Source organism: Canis lupus, chromosome 25, assembly GCF_048164855.1.
Source record: "Canis lupus baileyi chromosome 25, mCanLup2.hap1, whole genome shotgun sequence".
In the NCBI taxonomy this organism is placed as follows: domain Eukaryota; kingdom Metazoa; phylum Chordata; class Mammalia; order Carnivora; family Canidae; genus Canis; species Canis lupus.
Genome location: NC_132862.1, coordinates 13,533,813 through 13,553,897, shown reverse-complemented (window position 1 = coordinate 13,553,897; position 20,085 = coordinate 13,533,813). Strand labels below are relative to the sequence as shown.

Below are 20,085 nucleotides of genomic sequence, written 5' to 3'. Positions count from 1 at the left end.
TTTTTATCTTTTTTTTTTCTTTTCAGAGTTTCATGTATGGAGCCCAGGCTAGGTCTCTATCTTATAGTGTGGCTTGGTGCCCTGAGTACTTTCACTAGAACTCTTACAATGGTTCTTTTTTTTTTTTTTTTCTTACAGTGGTTCTTAAGGAATAGAAAATATTCTCTTTGCTCCAAAAAATGATAGTGATTTTATTATACTTGTCTATTTTTTAAATAGGGACCCATTTTCGATCATGAAGATTTCTTGAGGCGAAAAAGAAAAATATTGTCTTCAGATGACTCACTCTGTGAGTATTTGAAAGTAATTATAAATAAATAGGTATTTTGAGCAGAATACAGTAGTTTATTAAATTTCCTCTGTTCAAATTTTCTAAGTGTCAATTTTATCTTACATAATCTTCAAGTTGTATGTGCCTAATGATATCACATACTATAGAAAAATGAAATACAGTTATAGATTTAAAATTTTACCTTTTATGATGCTATGGACTGACTCTTTTTATTCTTTCTACTACTTTTCTAAAATGTAAATAATAACTGTCATCAATGCCACTCTTCATCCCCTTCTCCAGATCTATTGTTTTTTAATACTACTTATACCACTTGATTAAATATTTCTTATTTATTGTCCATCTCTGCCACTGGACTATAAGCTCTGTAGTTTGGTTTTCTACTGAATCTAGTGCTTTGAAGGGAGCCTGACAGTAGTAGGTGATCAATAAATATTTACCAAGTGAACTTAGATTACTTGCTTATATTTCCATTGTTTGTTTTTGACAAAAGGGTCATCAAAACTTCAATCCCATATGAGACATTCAGACAGCATTTCTTCCTTGCCTTCTGAGAGAGAATATATTACATCATTGGACCTTTCAGCAAATGAACTAAGAGATATTGATGCCCTAAGCCAGAAATGCTGTATAAGTGGTCATTTGGAGCATCTTGAAAGGCTGGAGCTTCACCAGAATGCACTTACAAGCTTTCCACAACAACTGTGTGAAGTAAATTTAATTTATACTTTTAACTCTCAGGATATTTGAAGAGTTTTTGCATTTTTATCTAACTGGAATGATTAAATCTTTAAAAAGAAGGATCTATTTCTGTCTGCATCATTGGACAGTAATTTTCCCTTTCTTGTGGTTTTCACAGTGGTTATCTTAGTTTGCATGGTGTTCAGGAACATCTTTGAGGATGGAGATCTGGTAAAAAGGAATCTAGGTTCTGTCCTAATGATACATGATACATGGTAGGATGTATCAAGGCTGTATGTTAATCGTGCTTTCAGTTATTTGATTCTAGTAAGACAACTTACACTGTTTAAAGAGGTAGACTAGAAATAGACCTGGTTTGGTGGCACTGGCTCTGGCTCATCCACCAACTGTTTAACAATATGTTTTTCTCTGGCTACTTTAAGCCTTCATTTCCTCATCTGGAAAATAAAGAGGCTCAAGTAAACTATCCAGAAGGCACTTACTGAGTTTTAAAATTATATGCAACTTAAAAGTTGATTTCTTTTTTTGCTCAAAGTTCCTATTTTCTTTTTTAAATATTTTATTTATTTATTCATGAGAGGCACACACACACACACACACACACACACAGAGAGAGAGAGAGAGAGAGAGAGAGAGAGAGGAAGAGACATAGAGGGAGAAGCAGGATTCTTGGAGGGAACCTGATGTGGGACTTGATCCTCAGACTGGGATCATGCCCTGAGCCGAAGGCAGATACTCAACTGCTGAGCCACTCAGGTGTCTCCAAAGTTCCTATTTTCAAAAAATTATAAAATGATCTACTGATAGAGTTGTCCTCTGAATATTGACTTTGTTCATCATTTTTATGTAGTATGGATCAGAAGTCAAAGAAGATTTACTGACAAAATAATTTTAACACAAATATCTAAATTATTAAACCAAATTCTTTGAGCTGCAAAGTTTGATGACCACGCCTTATAAAAACCAGTATTTTTTTTTAAAAAAAAACTAGTTTTATTGCAAATGCATTTTTCCTTTTCCCACCTATAAAATTTACAATAATTTTGAGACTTTAAAGCAGTATTGTCTGTTTTTAAGTATATTTAATTTTTTCCCTTAAAGTTTATGTATTTGGAGACAGAGAGAAAGGTGATCTTGTAACGCCAGTGTCTAAAATGTGTTCTCTCTCTCCTCCTTCTCTTTGCCTGACTAAATCCTCTAAATCACGAGGGTCTCAGTTTATTTTTTTATTTTGTAAAAGATTTTATTTATTTGAGAGAGAGGGAAAGCATGAGCAGTGACAGGACAGAGGGAGAAGAAGCCTCCCCGCTGAGCAGGTTGCTGGATATGGGGCTCAATCCCTGAGATCATGACCTGAGCTGAAGGCAGATGCTTAACTGACTGAGCCACACAGGCACCCCAGGATCTCAATTTAAATGTCATTTCTATACCCTTTTCTTTCCTTCTTTTCTTGCCTCCAGACCAGGTTGGCTACTAATCTGATTTATATTTCCATGACATCAGTGTTTTTCTCCCAATGCTCATTCATTTATAAATTTTGATCTAAGATATATTCTCTTCACTAAATTACTAACTTCTTGAGAAGAGGAGCTGTTTCAGGCTTGTTCATGACTATTCTCAGTGCCAAGTAAGGTCTAAAGTACAGTAGAGACTCAATAGATGATTATTGAATTAATTTATGATGGAATTAACAACTGATACATGGTAGACCTTCAATAAATATTTGTTAAAGAGTCAGTAAAAGAAAACTAGAATTTAGCCTAGCTAAAACAAAGATAACTTAAAAAAAGCATGACAAGGTAAGATGCATTAGGGTGTTCAAAAACCAGACCAGCTCAGAGCCTTCTCTTAAGGAAATTTTAAATTGGCATGACTAGATAGCACTTTTAAAATTACTACTTGTAGCTGCCGCTACTAGAAAATTTCTTCAATAAATTTGAGAATAAATAATATAAAAATCTTTCCTTCTTGATAATCTAGTAGATCAGAAACAAAGGCAAATTTTTAAAAATTTAAATACAATTAGCCAACGTGTAGTACATCATTAGTTTCAGATGTAGTTTTCAATAACTCATCAGCTGCATACAACACCAGTGCTCATCACATCATGTGCCCTTGCAATGGCAGATATTTTGAAACAATTTTTGGGGCGTAGTTTCACTAATAAACTTTATAATCATGTCAAATTCTTTAGAATTTCTGGGAGGATAAATACATTGATATATATAGAAGAGCATAGAGAAGAGATTGTTTTTGGTATTTTAACCTTTGACAATAATCCATACCAAAGATTTAAAAAATTGACATATAATGCAGTTTCCTATTAATTACCATGGTAAAATTTCCTATTACCATTGCTTAAAAATGGAAAATAGAGATTTGAAACTAAAAGTTTCGTGAAAAGGAAGAGGTTCTAAAATGAAACATATATACAATGACTATTTTTATGGTTAAATCTTATTTATATCAAAATGTAAAACTGTTTCTAAAAGGTAGTATTTTAAAAATGTATTCCCATTTAATTATGAATTCAAATATTTGTTGGGGCTTATTCTGTTTTCATTTCATTCTTTGCAAGAATAATTTACAAAATAACTGAATTAAACTCTGAACCATGTTTTTGTGAATTGCTTTTGACATTTTGCTGTTATATTTTCCTGGTTTTTACCCATTTAATAGCAGGGATGGTTAGACCAGTCATTATACTGAAGTTCTCTTGTGGATTGTGTTTCAATTTTTCAGAAAATTCTTAATGGTTCTAGTCACCAGAGGTACAGAAGGCAGAAATATTAGTTAATTTTAAGGTTTTCAGATGGTTAGAGAATTTTAAAATATTGTCTTTCCAGATGCTGAAGTGTTTGACACATTTGGACTTGCACAGTAATAAATTTGCATCATTTCCCTCTTACCTGTTGAAAATGAATTGTATTGTCAACCTTGATGTCTCTCGAAACGACATCAGCCCCTCAGTAGTTCTGGATCCTACAGTGAAGTGCCCAACCTTGAAACAGTTTAACTTGTCATATAATCAGCTGTCTTCTTTTCCTGAGAACCTTGGCGATGTGGTAGAGAAATTGGAACAGCTCATTTTAGAAGGGTAAGAAAGGTGTTCATTAAATACAAAAGAGTTGCCTTATGTTGAAGTTTCATAAGATTGACAAAATATGCTGACATAATTTTTATGGTAGTGGGTTTTAAACAGTAATATGATAAATGGATGAGGGAATTAAAATTATAACTTCTATCAATTTTCCCAACTAATTTTAAAATTAATAAATCTGCTTTGATGCTCTTCGAAGGCAAATTGTTCTGGTTTTTTTCTTCAAAGCATATGAATTTATGAAATTAATCCTCATTTTGTTTCTTATGACTAGAAATAAGATACCAGGAATATGTTCCCCCTTAAGCCTGAAGGAACTGAAGATTTTAAACCTTAGTAAAAACCACATTACATCCCTAGCAGAGGACTTCTTTGAGGCATGTCCTAAAGTGGAGAGTTTCAGTGCCAGAATTAATTATCTTGGTAAGTGTTCTGTATGAGTCTCCTCCTAAATAATCTTTTTGAGTATTATAGGATTAGTCATATGTGGCGATGTTAGGTGAAGATTTAAAGATGGAATTTCAATTTAAATTTAATGGAGGAGTTTCAGATATAAAGTTAACAGGTCAGTGATTAAAAAAAAAAATGTATTACCAAGCCATGAAGACATTGAAGGAAACTTAAATGCGTATTGCTAAGTGAAAGAAGCCAATCTGAAGAGGCCACATACTATATGATTCCAACTCTATGCCATTTTGGAAAAGACAAAACTGTGGGGACAGTAAAACAATCAGTGATTATCAGGAGTTTAGAGGGAGGGAGAGAGGGATGGGGAGGGGAGTGGGATTTTTAGGACAGTGAAACTATTCTGCATGATGCTGTAATGTGGATACCTGTCATTATACATTTGTCAAAACCCAGAGAATGTACAACACAGCATGAACTCTGTTGTAAATGATGGATTTTATTTAATAATAATGTATTAATATTGGCTCATCAATTATAGCAAATACATCACGCTATGCAAGTTATTGATAATAAGGATAAAAATGTGTGGAGAGAAGGAATGATGGTAAGGAAAAAAGGGGTTTATGGGGACTTCTTTCTGCTCAATTTTTCTGTATACGTAAAGCTACTCTAAAAAATAGTTTAATTTAAAAAAGTTTAATTTTAATACTAAAAAATTAAAATTTTTAGTACTGAAAAAAATTACAAATTAAAACATTATAGTAGAGTGCTCATAGGTTAAAATGACAGTTCCTTGGACTCCAAATAGTCTTTATACTATGGTTCATTTTAGTCCGTGAAACTAAAAATTCATACGACTGCATGCAATTCCTGAAGCAGGAATACTGAGTTTCCTACTGCAGTTTGCTCAATTGTTTGGATTATAAGTATAGTTACTATTATTATTTCTTTTAGAAATAAAATTAACTAGTCAACAGTTTTCAAATTAGTAGGGTTAATGTGTATTCATTGAGCACCTGCTCTCTGCAGAATATTACATCATCACTTTTGATCATCACTTTTATTAAAAGTTGGGGAATATTCAATGTTCTCTTAGCATGTGAGATAACAGAGAATTAAGTTTATTTGTAGTCTACCTGAACATTCTCATATTAAGGGACAAGTTTATGGGAATAAATGGGAACTCCCTATATTTTATCTTCCTTAAGAAAATAAAGGAGGCTGCATGCACTTTGCCATCCATGTAACTATTCTAAAGTGACAGTATTAAAAAAGTAATTTTTAATACTGCTAAAAACAGAATACAATTTGATTTATTCTAAAAGATTTTATTTTGCCAGAACTTTCAGTAGCTAGTAATGATAAAAGCTATGCTAGCTTGCATAATATTTTCCCCTTCCTCTTTTCCTCTAGGCCTCCTGAATATTGACCATGTTCCTACCATGAATCTGAAAACTGGGAATAGAGGGGTTCCCTCCTAGTGAGCAAAGTAAACCCAGTCTGTGTCCTTAAAAGAATAAATAGGTTCAGAAGATGGGCATTCAATAAATAAGCTAAAATGCTGAGGAAAAGTTGAGGCTGCTACCTCAGGGGGGATCTCATCTAGACTGTGGAGACATGGAAGTGTCTCTGTGTCTGTGATACTCAAGTTAGGTCTGGAAAGAGGCGCATCTCAAGGACCCTGAGACTTGGTTAATGTCATCTTAGCTATCTCACAACAATCCTGTAGGGTAGGACAGGTATGATGTCTGCTTAACTGGGGAAATGGAAGCCCTGAGATTTTCGTGTGACATATTTAGAAGCATTGAATTAATTAACTAGTTGTGAAAGCTCGAATATAGCTAAGTTCAAAAATCTGTTTGCTTTGCGCTACACAACTGTTATAGTTTTAGAAGTGGTCTTACATCTGGAAAGATGCTTTAGGGAGGTGATACCTGAGTGGGACTACAACCATTACAAATAAATCTATGTGAAATGCAATTTCAGTTCTTTGAATTCACGAGTCTTTTCCATATGCCATCTAAACTTCCTAATTCTTTTTTTAATAATAAATTTATTTTTTATTGGTGTTCAATTTACCAACATACAGAATAACACCCAGTGCTCATCCCGTCAAGTGTCCCCCTCAGTGCCCGTCACTCACTCACCCCCACCCCCCCCGCCCTCCTCCCCTTCCACCACCCCTAGTTCGTTTCCCAGAGTTAGGAGTCTTTATGTTCTGTCTCCCTTTCTGATATTTCCCACACATTTCTTCTCCCTTCCCTTATATTTCCTTTCACTATTATTTATATTCCCCAAATGAATGAGAACATACACTGTTTGTCCTCCAATTGACTTACTTCACTCAGCATAATCCCCTCCAGTTCCATCCACGTTGAAGCAAATGGTGGGTTTTGTCGTTTCTAATGGCTGAGGAATATTCCATTGTATACATAAACCACATCTTTATCCATTCATCTTTCGATGGACACCGAGGCTCCTAAACTTCCTAATTCTTAAGGGAGAATCATTTATTTTGCCACAAATACTTTTCAGATATAGGTAAAAAATAATGGCATGTTCCTTTTTGTCTCTCAGGAAAAAGAGCTTGTAGCAGGGTCTTGGAATACTTTGACCCTTGAAGATTTTTCTAAAGAAAGCATAACCTGTATTTTTAACCTTTAAAATACTAAGAAATAAATTCTCAAGCCACTTTCATAGAACCATAGATTTTTAGATCTCTAAGGAATTACAGAGTTCTATTGTTCTAGCTGCAGTATTTTACGGATGAAAAACAGGCTGAATGATTTGCTCAGTTTCCAAATTGTGTTCCACAGAATTTTTTTCCCTGGAGGTACTTCATACTGTATTTCCTTTTTGGAAGTTCTCTAAGTATATGAGAATATTGAGAACACTGAGATATTTCACTTTATTTTACTTAACGTTTCCTCAGTCTCTTAAGATAATATAATCAAAGAATGCTTTTATTAAGTAACATCCATTAGTATCCCATAGAACACTCTTTACTAGGTGGTACTATAAAGAATTATTTTTTTAAAGATTTTATTTAATTATTCATGAGACACACACACACACACACAGGCAGAGACACAGACAGAGGGAGAAGCAGGCTCCATGCAGGGAGCCTGATGTGGGACTCGATCCCAGGACTCCAGGATCACGCCCTGGGCCGAAGGCAGGCACTAACCACTGAGCCACTCAGGGATCCCCAATACTATAAAGAATTCTTATCTTTACATTATATTGTATATTAGTATTCAAAGTGTTTTGTTATACTTGCTTAAGAGTAATATGAATTAATCTATGGATTAGTCCATTAATTATGTATGTACACATAATGATAATATCGTATGCAATTTAGAAGGAATATTCTAATAATTTTTACTTTTGTACAGATGTTAGACAGATGAACTTATGTTTGGACGGTTGTTTAGCTTTCAGATGAAAATATTCTTATAAGTATGGTATATTGTTTTGATGTTTAGTGTTAGGAGTTAGGGAATTACCTTATCTTAAAAGTAGACTTTTTTTTTAATTGTCAGGATGCAGATAGAAATTAAATTGACAGGTCATTGGTAACCGTTCTTATTGTCAATTCCTATGGAAATCTAGTTAAAATGATTAAAATGTCCCTTTTATTTTCTTTTAGCTGCTATGCCTTTTTTGCCTTCTTCTCTGACAAGCCTAAAATTATCTCAAAACAGATTTACATGTGTTCCAGAAGCAATTTTAAATCTTCCACAGTAAGTTTATTATTTTAATTTCAAAACCACACGAACTGGAACAAAACTTTCAGAAACTTGGTTTTGATTTAGGCATATCAGTTGATTTATAATTTGTAATTAATTTCTTTTTTTTTTTTTTTTGGTAATTGATTTCTAAAGCTACTCAGTTTAATGTCCTTAAATCTATGAATGTTTTATTTTTACTAGACAAAAGATCCAAGTTGTTGCTTGGACTTTTTAACTTTTATATTAATTTAGGGTACTATTGTGCTGAAATAATTTAAGGTTACTAAACTGTTTTACTGTTGTAGACAATTGAGATTATAGTGGCTATTACTTTAACTTTTAAATTTTACTTGCTCTCAGAGGTGAATGTGCTGCTAGGATATTATTAACTTGAAATTATACTTATGTTTGAAAGATGTTTTTGGTGGAGATTAGGAAAATTTTCATGGGTCCAAGTATTTGAGGATATTTCTGGTTGATTTCATTAAAAATGAAAGCTTCCTGTTAACTACAAATTTAGGCATTAATTAGATATCAAATATGTCATCTTAAATATCATTCTAAATGGGTTATACATTATAAACCAAATCCGTAAGTATATATGTGCAAATATATGCATATATAGGCAAATAATAGTTATAATCTAGCTATAGAAGATGTCAGACAGGCATATAATAGTTAATTTCAATCTAGCTTTAGAATGCATCAGACACTGTTTTAACTGATCACTGGTGGATCATGTTTTTAATCTTCCTAATAAAACTATTACTATCTCCACTTTATAATGAGAACATTATTTTATTAAAGAGATGAAGTAATCTGTCTAAATCATAGTTCTTAAACACTGGTGACTCAATTTTACACTCTCAACTTATTCCTATAGGCACTTTTAGAATATATTCCTTAAAATGTGTTTGAAAGTCAAATATTTATGAAAGCTGATTAGGAGAGACATGCCATAAAGGTCTGTTCCCAGATAAGTAAAAATATTATTTAGGCCTCAGTTACTCTATATTTTTAGACAACGTCTTTCAGACATCTTTTGTTGTAAAACAAAAGAATATGCAGTTGGACAGCTTAAGTCCCCACTGAGGCTAAAAGGTACTTCTTTTGAACAGCCTGTTGATTCTTGCCTTTATCTAAATTGCATTGTTTATTAGACATACACATCTTATCTCTAATACAGTCCAATTAATTTTATTATTTTGATGCATCTTTATGAAATATGTAGGGCAAAATCCAGTGTCATTTTAAAATAAGAGCACGAATGTTGTGCAGACCTGAATCTTGGTCTAGCAGGTACAACTCTGTGAGTTTAGTTAGAACTAATTCATCATGGTTCAAATATGCTGGATGAAAGGGGTCGGCATATAATTGTAAAAGTTCAGGCAACCTTTAATTGTCAAATATATCGCATTTACTATCTTTATTCTTCCTGCATACATACACTTATGTGTGATATGTATGTTTTTCTGCTGTTTCCTGCAAACTTTGGGTTGTGTATTCCTGCATGAAAGCAACCAATTTGCATTGAGAGCCTACTGTATGCAAGACATCATGTTCAGTGTTGTGATATTTATCACACTGAGACAAGCTGGTAAAAGGTTATGCCCATGCACATTATTAATTAGCTCTAGGACACAGCCTCTGAAGAATACTCCCAGTAATGATAAAAATTGAGAAGGGGGGGGGGACTACATATTTGTAACTCTTCTATAGAAGACATATTTATGAATCTTGTATAGAAATGACTATTTTTGCATTTGTTAATTAAGATTTCTCATGCATCATAAACATTGGTAAACAGTCTTTCATTCTAAGATTGGTATTTTATTATGTTTCTGAACTAAGGAAATTAGGCTTCAATTTAGTTTTTAATGGTTCTTATTCATTTAAATGTTGTTCCTAATGAGACATGCTTTTTTTCTAGCCATTATCTATCTATACACAGAAACACACATGCATAATTAAAATATAAATAATGTTAGTTTTAAAGTTGTGTCTCACTAGGGTGAGAATTTCCTATGTTATTCTATGTATTTTGGAAACACTCATTTGGTTTTTATCTTGACATTATATTGTTTTAGCTTGCGATCCTTAGATATGAGCAGCAATGAAATTGAGTATCTACCGAGTCCTGCACACTGGAAATCTTTGAACTTAAGGGAACTCTTGTTCAGTTTTAATCAGATCAGCATCTTGGACTTGAGTGAAAAAGCTTATGTGTGGTCAAGAGTAGAGAAACTACATCTTTCTCATAATAAACTGAAGGAGGTAAGAGGTCATCTTATTTGTTTAAAATGACTGCCAATTTAAAAATGTGCCTTTGTGATTTGAAAATATCACAAATTATCATTTTTGAAATCTGTTATTTGATATTTCTTACCTTTGGATAAGATCTAGTCATACCCTGAAATAAATGGGCATATTAGCATAAATTAACTTCCTTAAAAATCACTTTGTGCTCTATTTTTGAAGAATTATATGAATATACATATATTTAATCATGAATGTGAGTAATGTGTTAAGTGTTTTATTTTATCACTAAATCTCTGATTTGCTAACAGACTTGAAAATACTCTACATTTCTCAAGTTGTTGCTGAGCCATCTGTAGTGTGTGTTTTTCAGCCGACTTTTTCTTCCATTTTCTTGAATTTCTGCATTCTTCCATCATGCTGCCTGCCCATTTGTGCAGTGGGCCAGCCTTTGCTTCACTCCATTGCTTCTGTTGTAAATCTAAAACTGATTATTCATTCGTCACAGAGAAGAAATATGTATTATTGCCAACTTTTAAGTTTTTTGCCTATGAAAGCCAAAAAGAATTAAGTGTCTGAAACTGTGAAGTTCAGAATAACTGTGAATGTTTTTTAGTACCTGATTTTTTTTGACAGCAAATTAATATTTTCTATTATAAAAGTATTGCATATTGCTTAATAATTTGGAACAGGAAAAAAAAGCTATTACAATACCACCTAAAGTATAAACATTTAGTTGTATTTTAAGAACAGTAAGTTGCATGTAAGTTTATGACTAGATCTTTATAGCTTTAGTGAAAAAACATGGTGTAAAGGAACAGACTGAAGTCACTGATGATTGGATTTAGATAAATATAAGGAACATCTTTACTTTCAATGTTGTGAGGAGATAAAATATATTACCAATGGATAATAGGCTTTTAAAGATTGTAAATAAGTGACTTGGATTGTTTTGGGTAAGTCCTTTATACTTATGTCTTTAAATATTTATATAGAAAACTATGACAAACCTTTGGAAAGTTTTAGAACTCTGCTGAAAGGTAATACAAGTTGCTGATAGGCTTTCTGAGCCTTTTTTTTTTCCTAGGAAGCATCTTGTTTCTTGGCAGCACACATTTCTTGCTTCCTACCAATAGGATTTTCCCTTTTTTATTTCACTAAGATTCCTCCAGAGATTGGCTGTCTTGAAAACCTGACCTCCCTTGATGTCAGTTACAATTTGGAACTGAGATCCTTTCCTAATGAAATGGGGAAATTAAGCAAAATATGGGACCTTCCTTTGGATGAACTACGGCTTAATTTTGATTTTAAACATATAGGATGTAAAGCCAAAGACATCATAAGGTTAGATAATTTTATTTCCATTTTTAAATTAAGTTTGTTTCGGATTTCTTCCATTACTTTGATGGGTATATAATTACAATTTAGGAAATAATGTATAGTACTGTTTATGGTGATATGCTGTGTGTCATTTGCCATTTATTTAATAAATGGGTTTATAAGGTGTCCCTACAGAGCTTTTCATTTTCTCCTAGCCACACTAATGTTGAGAGCATAACTTCTCCTGATCATGCTTGTCATAGAAATGGACTGTAAAAGGAAATTATTTTTTCACCTCTTATTACAAATATATATTCTAAAGAAATATAGCAGAGTATAATAACTTCTCAGGCTGCATTTTATATAGTAAATTGTTATATGTCTATTAAATCTTAAAGCATTATAGATACTTAAATAATATAAAATTACTAGCTTTGATTTTACCTGGGAGGGTGAGTAACCTACTAACTCTGGTAATTTTTGAAACCACCAAAATTTTCCAAGTATCACTGTTTCTGGTCTTTACACTTGGTGAGCTTCAAATGCCTTTGGTAATGGACTTTATCTCATTCTCTGTTACCTTTTGAGCATGTCAGTCTTATTGATACTTACTTGTAAAACTGTTTATTTGCATTTCCACAAAATTATTCCTATCTATATTTATCTTTCAGGTTTCAGCTCAATCATCAACTCTCAATGTATCCTTGACTTGACTATAATATCCAACAAGGCAGGGACCATGGCTATGTTCACTCATAGTTTGATTCTTTGTATCTAACACAGAATCTGGCATACAATTTATAATTGTTGAGTTACCAGTGAAATACATAATTACCTAATTCTCTTCTGCTTAAATTTTCTTAAATTATATTTAACTTTGATCTCTTTTTATGAGGAAAGATTTGGTTTTCTGTCCTCCTGGGCTTGATTTAATTTGAAAAGAAAGACTATCACCAACTACGCTAAACTTGACTATCTTTCATCCTATCTAATTGTTTCCCATGATTTTCCCTTTTGAAAATGGATAGAAGGGATTGATTCAATTCTTGGCAAGCATTTAGTAGGACTACTTTTCAGTGTGTTATGCTATATTATCAAGCCACTATATCTACTTTTAAATGTGTTTAACATTTTTAGAAGGGAGAGACCTGGAGCAGTTTAGAAATTGTAGGCATCATTTGCTTTTTTAAAGAATGACTTTTTCAAAGAGTTTTGAATTCTTAATAAATAGATATTTGAATCATTGATATTCTTGCTTATTGATAATGCAAACAGAACTTAAGTTATATGTGAGAAAATGATTTCAATAATAGCAGGCACAATATCTCATCTGTCAGGTTGTTTTTCTAAAGCATCAAATAAATCATGAATTACTCCATATTCCTTTTAGAGAATGATTTATTTTGCTCCTCTAATTTTAAATTTTAGCAGCATTTTAACAAACTTGACATATAACACCTTTTTATATTTAAAATTTGGTATTAACATTTAACATAAAACATTTAAAATCTAGTATTAATTTAAAAGTGGTTTTATTAGCCACCTACAGCACTTCTAATTAGTTTTGATTATTTTTTTCATTAAGACTGTTTAGGAAAACATCATATTCTCTGCTGATAGTATAATAGTTTACATGCATTAATTTATAATATAACCAGTATGTTCTCAGTCTCCATTTCCATTTTATACATGCATACATATATATGAATATAGATTATATATACCATATATGAATATATGTGTACACACATATGCAGTCACATAATATATCCAATATGACATCACTATCAAAGTTTAGTGTAACAGTATGCACATATATTCTACTTTGCTGCTCTGGCATATGGGTTTTATAAAATTTTAGACCTTCCAATTTTTAGGGTTTTGTTTTTCAATTTTTAGGGTTTTATTTGTGTTATTTAAAGAATATATATCTCTACACACACGTGCATATGTATAATTCTAATTAGTTCATAATTATCAGCAGTCTAATTAGTATTGCAAACATTTTTATTGTTTCTGGTGATAATGTAATGTGTCATTATATATGATAATGTTACCAATCATTTCAACTAACTACACTAACATCACTAACAAATCTATGCACTAAGTGTATTGAAAAACATGTATCTTATTAGGTATATGGGCTATGCAATCTTTTGCATACTATATTTGAGGACAGTCTGATATTTTAAAAATTTCAATGAATAAGAATTCACCTATATCTTAAGTACACTGTTAAGCAGTTTATCATTTAATTTTTGTTTTTCAAATACCAGGTTTCTTCAACAGCGGTTAAAAAAGGCTGTGCCCTATAACCGAATGAAGCTTATGATTGTGGGAAATACTGGGAGTGGTAAAACTACCTTATTGCAGCAATTAACAAAAACCAAGAAATCAGATCTTGGGGTGCAGAGTGCCACAGTTGGTATAGATGTAAAAGACTGGCCTATCCAAATAAGAGGCAAAGGGAAGAAAGACCTCATTCTAAATGTGTGGGATTTTGCAGGTATTTATTTTGCTAAAATCCTTTATTCAGAATTATCTTTTATTTAGGACAGGGATTTAAAAGCTGAGATCTTATTCCAATACTGCAGAGAGACCCAGTAGATCCTATGGAATTATTCCAAAGCCATTTACTTCTAATTTTACCCTTGCCACCAGAGTGAATTTCGTGGAATTCTGGTGTTAGGAACTAACAGTTGGAGCCAGCTGAAGCTTCAGTACTTCAGGGGGTTGGTAATTGACACACACGCTAAAATTACCAACTCCTAGTACGAGCCCAATGGGGTCTTCTAAACATTGTCTTTGGCTGTTTCTCTCTCTCTCTCTTTTTGTATGCTAAATATTAGATATTATCACCTAAGAAAAAAACTTTTTAAAGGCTTCTTGCTTATTGTTTGGAAAGCTAAAAGAAGTCTCTAATCCTTCTTTAGGTCGTGAGGAATTCTACAGCACTCATCCCCACTTCATGACCCAACGAGCCCTTTACCTTGCTGTTTATGATCTCAGCAAAGGGCAGGCTGAAGTGGATGCCATGAAGCCTTGGCTCTTCAATATAAAGGTCAAGTGTTCTAATTATTTGAAAGTAGAAAATATTTTTTAGGGATGCCTGGGTGGCTTAGCGGTTGGGTGTCTGCCTTTGGCTCAGTGCATGATCCCGGGTTCCTGGGTTCAAGTCCCACATCAGGCTTGCTGCATGGAGCCTGCTTCTCCCTCTGCCCGTGTCTCTGCCTCTGTGTCTCTCATGGATAAATAAATAAAATCTTAATTTTTTTAAAAAAAATTTCTACATGTAATGTAATTGATTTTGGACAGACAGTTGCTTCAAACAGCCTCCTAAGTTTTTAAAAATAAAATTAGAAGCATTAACGTTTTGAGTTGAGAATTTTAAAGTGTAATTAGATTGTGACATGAAAATAGTGTATTCCATATTGGTAAATGTTATGGATACTTAAAGCCCTTTAAGCTGAAAGAATGGAAAATGTATAACTATTTTTGATCATTTTATTTTATTTTATTTTTGAGGAGGGAGGGGCAGAGTGAAAGGGAGAGAGAATCCCAAGCAGCAGGCTTCATGCCCAGCGTGGAGCCTAATGCAGGGATCAATCTTAAAACCCTGAGATCATGACCTGAGCTGAGATCAAGAGTTAGATTCTTAACTGACTGAGCCACCTGGGCACCCTTGATCGTTTTATTTCTTAAATGGAGGATGAACTTCCCTGACTTAAACTATACTAAACAAAAGCAATCCATACATCATCAGTTATGTCCTCACTGGCAATGTAGTAAGAAGTACTTCAGATCTTGCACTTTTAAATGGCATCAGATTAATAAACTCTTATATCTGGAATCCCTTTTTGTAATTTTTCCACTTTGTCCCTTGCTGTCATGCTGTTAGGTATTTCTTGATGTAGTACAGCTTTTTAGAATTGAGATAAAGCAAGAGTGAGTGATGTTCTTTGAATGAAGCATCAGTGGGCTCTCCTGTGAGCCAAGTCCTTAAAAGAGTTTGTGTCAGGACATTTTAGCAGATATTTTGGCTGCATACAAGCCCATTTTGTAATTTTGGTAATTTTTTTAACTTCCTTTTTTTTTGGGTCATAGCTAGCCAAAGTGAGCGAATATTATAGTGGTGGTCATACTTGCTCTAGTACCTTTTTTTGTTGTTGTTCCTGTGGACTCCAAATCGAATGACTTTAAAATGAATTCAGGAGATTGAATTTATAGATAAGGAAGAGAAAATATAAACCATATTATGTCATTTTGATATAGTCTTGGGTTTATTAAATGCTTATTTTATTTAGAAGTCCAAAATACACTTACAGAATAACCCATTTTAAGGCATAAAAGAAAAAAATAGACTTCTGTTATATAGGCTGCCTGAAAAGTGGTATAACTTGGAATAAGAAGGAGTATAAGAATGACTTTAAAATTTTTTAAGGTTAAAAGATAAATAAAATAAAATAAAATAAAATAAAATAAAATAAAATAAAATAAAATTTCTTAAGGTTACCTTTTCCCCCTAAGTTTAAGGAAGGAAAGACAGTTGACATTTTCTTCTTCTTGATGTCTTTTAATTTCTAATTTCCACTCAACTGAATTTCATAAAGAGTAAATATGAACAGAACTGTAAGCGGTCTTGATTTTAAAACAAACACAAGAATATTTTGTATCACTTCCTATAGGCTCGTGCTTCTTCTTCCCCTGTGATCCTCGTTGGCACGCATCTGGATGTTTCTGATGAAAAGCAGCGTAAAGCCTGCATAAGTAAAATCACCAAGGAACTCTTGAACAAGCGAGGGTTTCCTGCAATAAGGGATTACCACTTTGTGAATGCCACTGAGGAATCTGATGCTTTGGCAAAACTTCGGAAAACCATCATAAATGAGAGTCTTAATTTTAAGGTAATGTGGTTAATGCCTTCTGTAGACTGGTGAATAAGTATAATTTATTAACTCTCATGTTACACAACTGTCAGAAGTCTTGAGAAGAGAACAACTGTCTTAAAATTGTGAGTTTTTTTCATAGCTGTTAGGATTACTAAAGTATTTCAATTTTAAGGTTTCTTACTTCTGTCATTCCTCATTTCAAATGCATAGAAATGGGAATAAAACTAATTAGAGGATCCTGAAGGAAACGAATGTCTGAGAGGCTGAATGTTTCTGAGAGAATCTGAGAACGTGTTTCTGATGCCCTTTCTCTCACAACTTTTTGTAGTGATAATTCAGCAAAAGAATACGAGTGAATATTGGGGTCTCAGGATCATCTTTCCTCTATTCTTTGTTCTTTCTCCACTTGCTCCTTTCTTTTGGAGTTTCTCTTTTATGTACACCCTAATCTGTGCTTCCTTCACATCTCTTATCAGTGTGATACCCATTCCACATGTTTTTCTTCCCTCAGTATTGTGAGATGGCTCTTTCATGAGGTTGCCAAGATTGTGAATTTGATTTTCAACAATGTCTAAGCAATTTTTTAGTCCATATAACCTGGGTTTTCAATTTTATTTATTTTTAAAGACTTTATTTATGTTTTTGACAAAAGAGAGAGGGAGAGAGTGTGTGCATAGTAGGGGGAGAAGCAGAGAAAGAGGGAGAAGCTGACTCCCCACTGAGCAGGGAACCCGATGTAGGGCTCAAACCCCAGGACCCCAAGATCATGACCTGAGCTGAAGGCAGACACTTGACTGAGCCACCCAGGTGCCCTTGGGTTTTCTACTTTAGAAATTACGTTTTGATTTCCAAAGTTCTAGTAAGCCAAATATAATTCATAGGGTTCATAAAATACAAATAAATTGGTTATTAGGGAGAATACTTGTTTTTAATACTTGTAGGAAAAAGAAATCTTTCCTAAGTTTTACAAATACTGTAGTATAAAGTACACTGAAAATTCCTCGAATAGTTTCATGAGCCAAACACAATGGTCAATTTCATTGTTAGTCCCTGTTGGTTTAGCTCATTAGCACTAATGATCAAGGCTATGGCTTATAACTAGGGTCCTGTTTTGCCTGGGCATTCCCAGCGTAATTAATAGTGTCCCACTACATTCTCAGAAGCATTCCAATTTGGATGATAAATTACACAATCACCCTGGTTATAATGTGTTGGCCAGTTAGCTTAGTTCTGTTCCATTTGCACAGATTATACTCCTATCTAAAACCTAATGAGCCATTTATAAATGTGTTGGTCTTTGTGGTGCCCAGGGAGAGAATTTGCATGTTTGTATCTTTCAACACATTTATCACCGTCACTAAAAGATTTTACCATCCGTGGGTCAGTAGTGGCATCTTATGTAAGCAGAACGACATAGTATTTATTTGGAGATTTTTGTGTTCTCTTGTTGGACATATGATTAAAGAGCAATGTGACTTTTAACAAACAAATACACAAAATTCATGTATCCAATTAAATATTCTCTATCTAGGCAGTTTTCCTCCGAGACTACACCTGTACTTACAGAACTTTACTGTTAATTATAACATTTTAGTAGCTCCTATTCTTGTCATATATGTCAGAGCATATATCATATTTTTAAAAAGACTTCTTGGAGAGGAATTTGTTTTCAAAAAGCCTGAATTAGTTGAAACAAATAGATAAAGTATGAATAGTTTAGTTGAAGTATAGATAAACTGGTTGGTTCTTCTAACTGGACTAGTAGTGCTTTAGCATGATAGCAAGTTATCACTATCAATCAATAAGACCAACTTTCTTCCTGCACTCATGAATTAACCCTGAAGCCAACACAAATGCTTTGATAAACGGCTGGATTATTGGAAGAAAGATGTATATTGCTAATGGTTGCATCATTCTGGCATTTTAGTTTGAAAATCCATCTGATTGCTTTGCAGAAACTGGCTCTTTCAGGATCTTTCAGAACCAATGATCCTGCCAGAGCTTGAATATATTTTCATCCCTGAGATGCTTCAACTTGTATTCAAGCAGGTTTTTAAATCTATTAGAGATTATTATTTTGTACTGGCATTTGTTTTTCATTTGCTCCTCTATCTTGGCTCTTCTCTATTCTTTCCCCGTCTTGCCTTTATTAACATGTGTCTATGCAGACTCTAGAATAAAAATTTTGTTTTGGCTCTTGGTGATCCCATAATCAAGCTAAAAGGAGAAGTAGGACAAAACAGAATTCATTGCCAACATTAGCCCTTTCAATCTTGTTCAGCCCATTCGCAGAGCATTCTCTGATTGTCCTGTAACTCAGCACTATAAAATTCACCCCTTTGCTATGTAATTTGCTTTCTGTGAGAACATTGTTTACTTCTGTATGTAGATTTTCTTTCTTGAGTTAAAACACAAACTTCAATATGACGTTCTATTTTGTCTTAATTTATAAATGATGAGAAGGAATATGAAAAGTGGAAATTAGCGGATTTATATGTAATTTGCTGTGGTATTGGATACATGAAAACAGTTTTTTGAATGTTTTGAAGTGAATATGTAGGTAATAGTATGGCTGTTATAAATAAAACTCCTTAAAGTTCTACTTAAGAGTAGAAAAAGAGAGACGCCTTGGTGACTCAGCGGTTGAGTGTCTGCCTTTGGCCCAGGGTGTGATCTCGGAGTCCCGGTGTCCTGTTGTCCTGGGGTCTAGCCCGCATGGGGCTCCCTGCATTCAGCCTGCTTCTCTCTCTCTCTGTCTGTGTCTCTGCCTCTGTCTCTCTGTGTCTTTCATGAATAAATAAATAAAATCTTTAAAAAAAAGAGTAGAAAAAGAGCACCTTAAATTTGCATGTGTGTGTGTAATAATCCCAACTTCTGTTTATAGTAAGTTTAAAAATTTAAGTAGAAATTCTTAGGTAAAAAGAATACAAGAATATATAAATGGGTTGAGAAATAGGGAGAGTTTGCCACCTGGTGGTTTTCAGAGGCACTTTAGTCACTATTGTTACAGTTGCATTTCTATTTAAAATTAGATTCTCCTGGGGAAAAAAAGTTCGGAAAAGATTTTTTATTATAGAAATTATCTTAAAGTGACTCTTTAAAAATTTTTTTATGTATTTCAGTTAGCATACAATGATTAGATTATGAGTGTAATAGACCAAAAAAAAATCATCCTCTCATGTCAAAATTATTTGTGTTTAGATGATTTTTTGTTTTCCCAAGTTTGAAGTTCCATGAAAAAGCATAGCTTGGGTACATTCCATTAATGTAACATTTTGCAAATAACAAGCACAAACTATAATGTTTTACCTTGGAGCATAAACATTTTCATCTAATAAATAAGGCCTTAAGGCTTTGGAATACTTACTGACTTTTTTTTTTTTAACT

The 20,085-nt window shown here is 33.2% G+C and overlaps 1 protein-coding gene across 1 annotated transcript in view; it reads left to right on the top strand.

Moving 5' to 3' along the window:
- Window positions 1-20,085, top strand: part of LRRK2 (leucine rich repeat kinase 2) — a 139,153-nt gene that overhangs the window by 62,694 nt on the left and 56,374 nt on the right. The window contains exons 22-31 of the mRNA XM_072798341.1: window positions 220-289; window positions 786-1,003; window positions 3,841-4,091; window positions 4,369-4,517; window positions 8,152-8,245; window positions 10,321-10,507; window positions 11,652-11,833; window positions 14,086-14,315; window positions 14,743-14,870; window positions 16,495-16,713. Of these exons, the coding sequence (XP_072654442.1) occupies window positions 220-289; window positions 786-1,003; window positions 3,841-4,091; window positions 4,369-4,517; window positions 8,152-8,245; window positions 10,321-10,507; window positions 11,652-11,833; window positions 14,086-14,315; window positions 14,743-14,870; window positions 16,495-16,713 (1,728 nt within the window). The remainder of the gene's footprint in view (window positions 1-219; window positions 290-785; window positions 1,004-3,840; window positions 4,092-4,368; window positions 4,518-8,151; window positions 8,246-10,320; window positions 10,508-11,651; window positions 11,834-14,085; window positions 14,316-14,742; window positions 14,871-16,494; window positions 16,714-20,085) is intronic.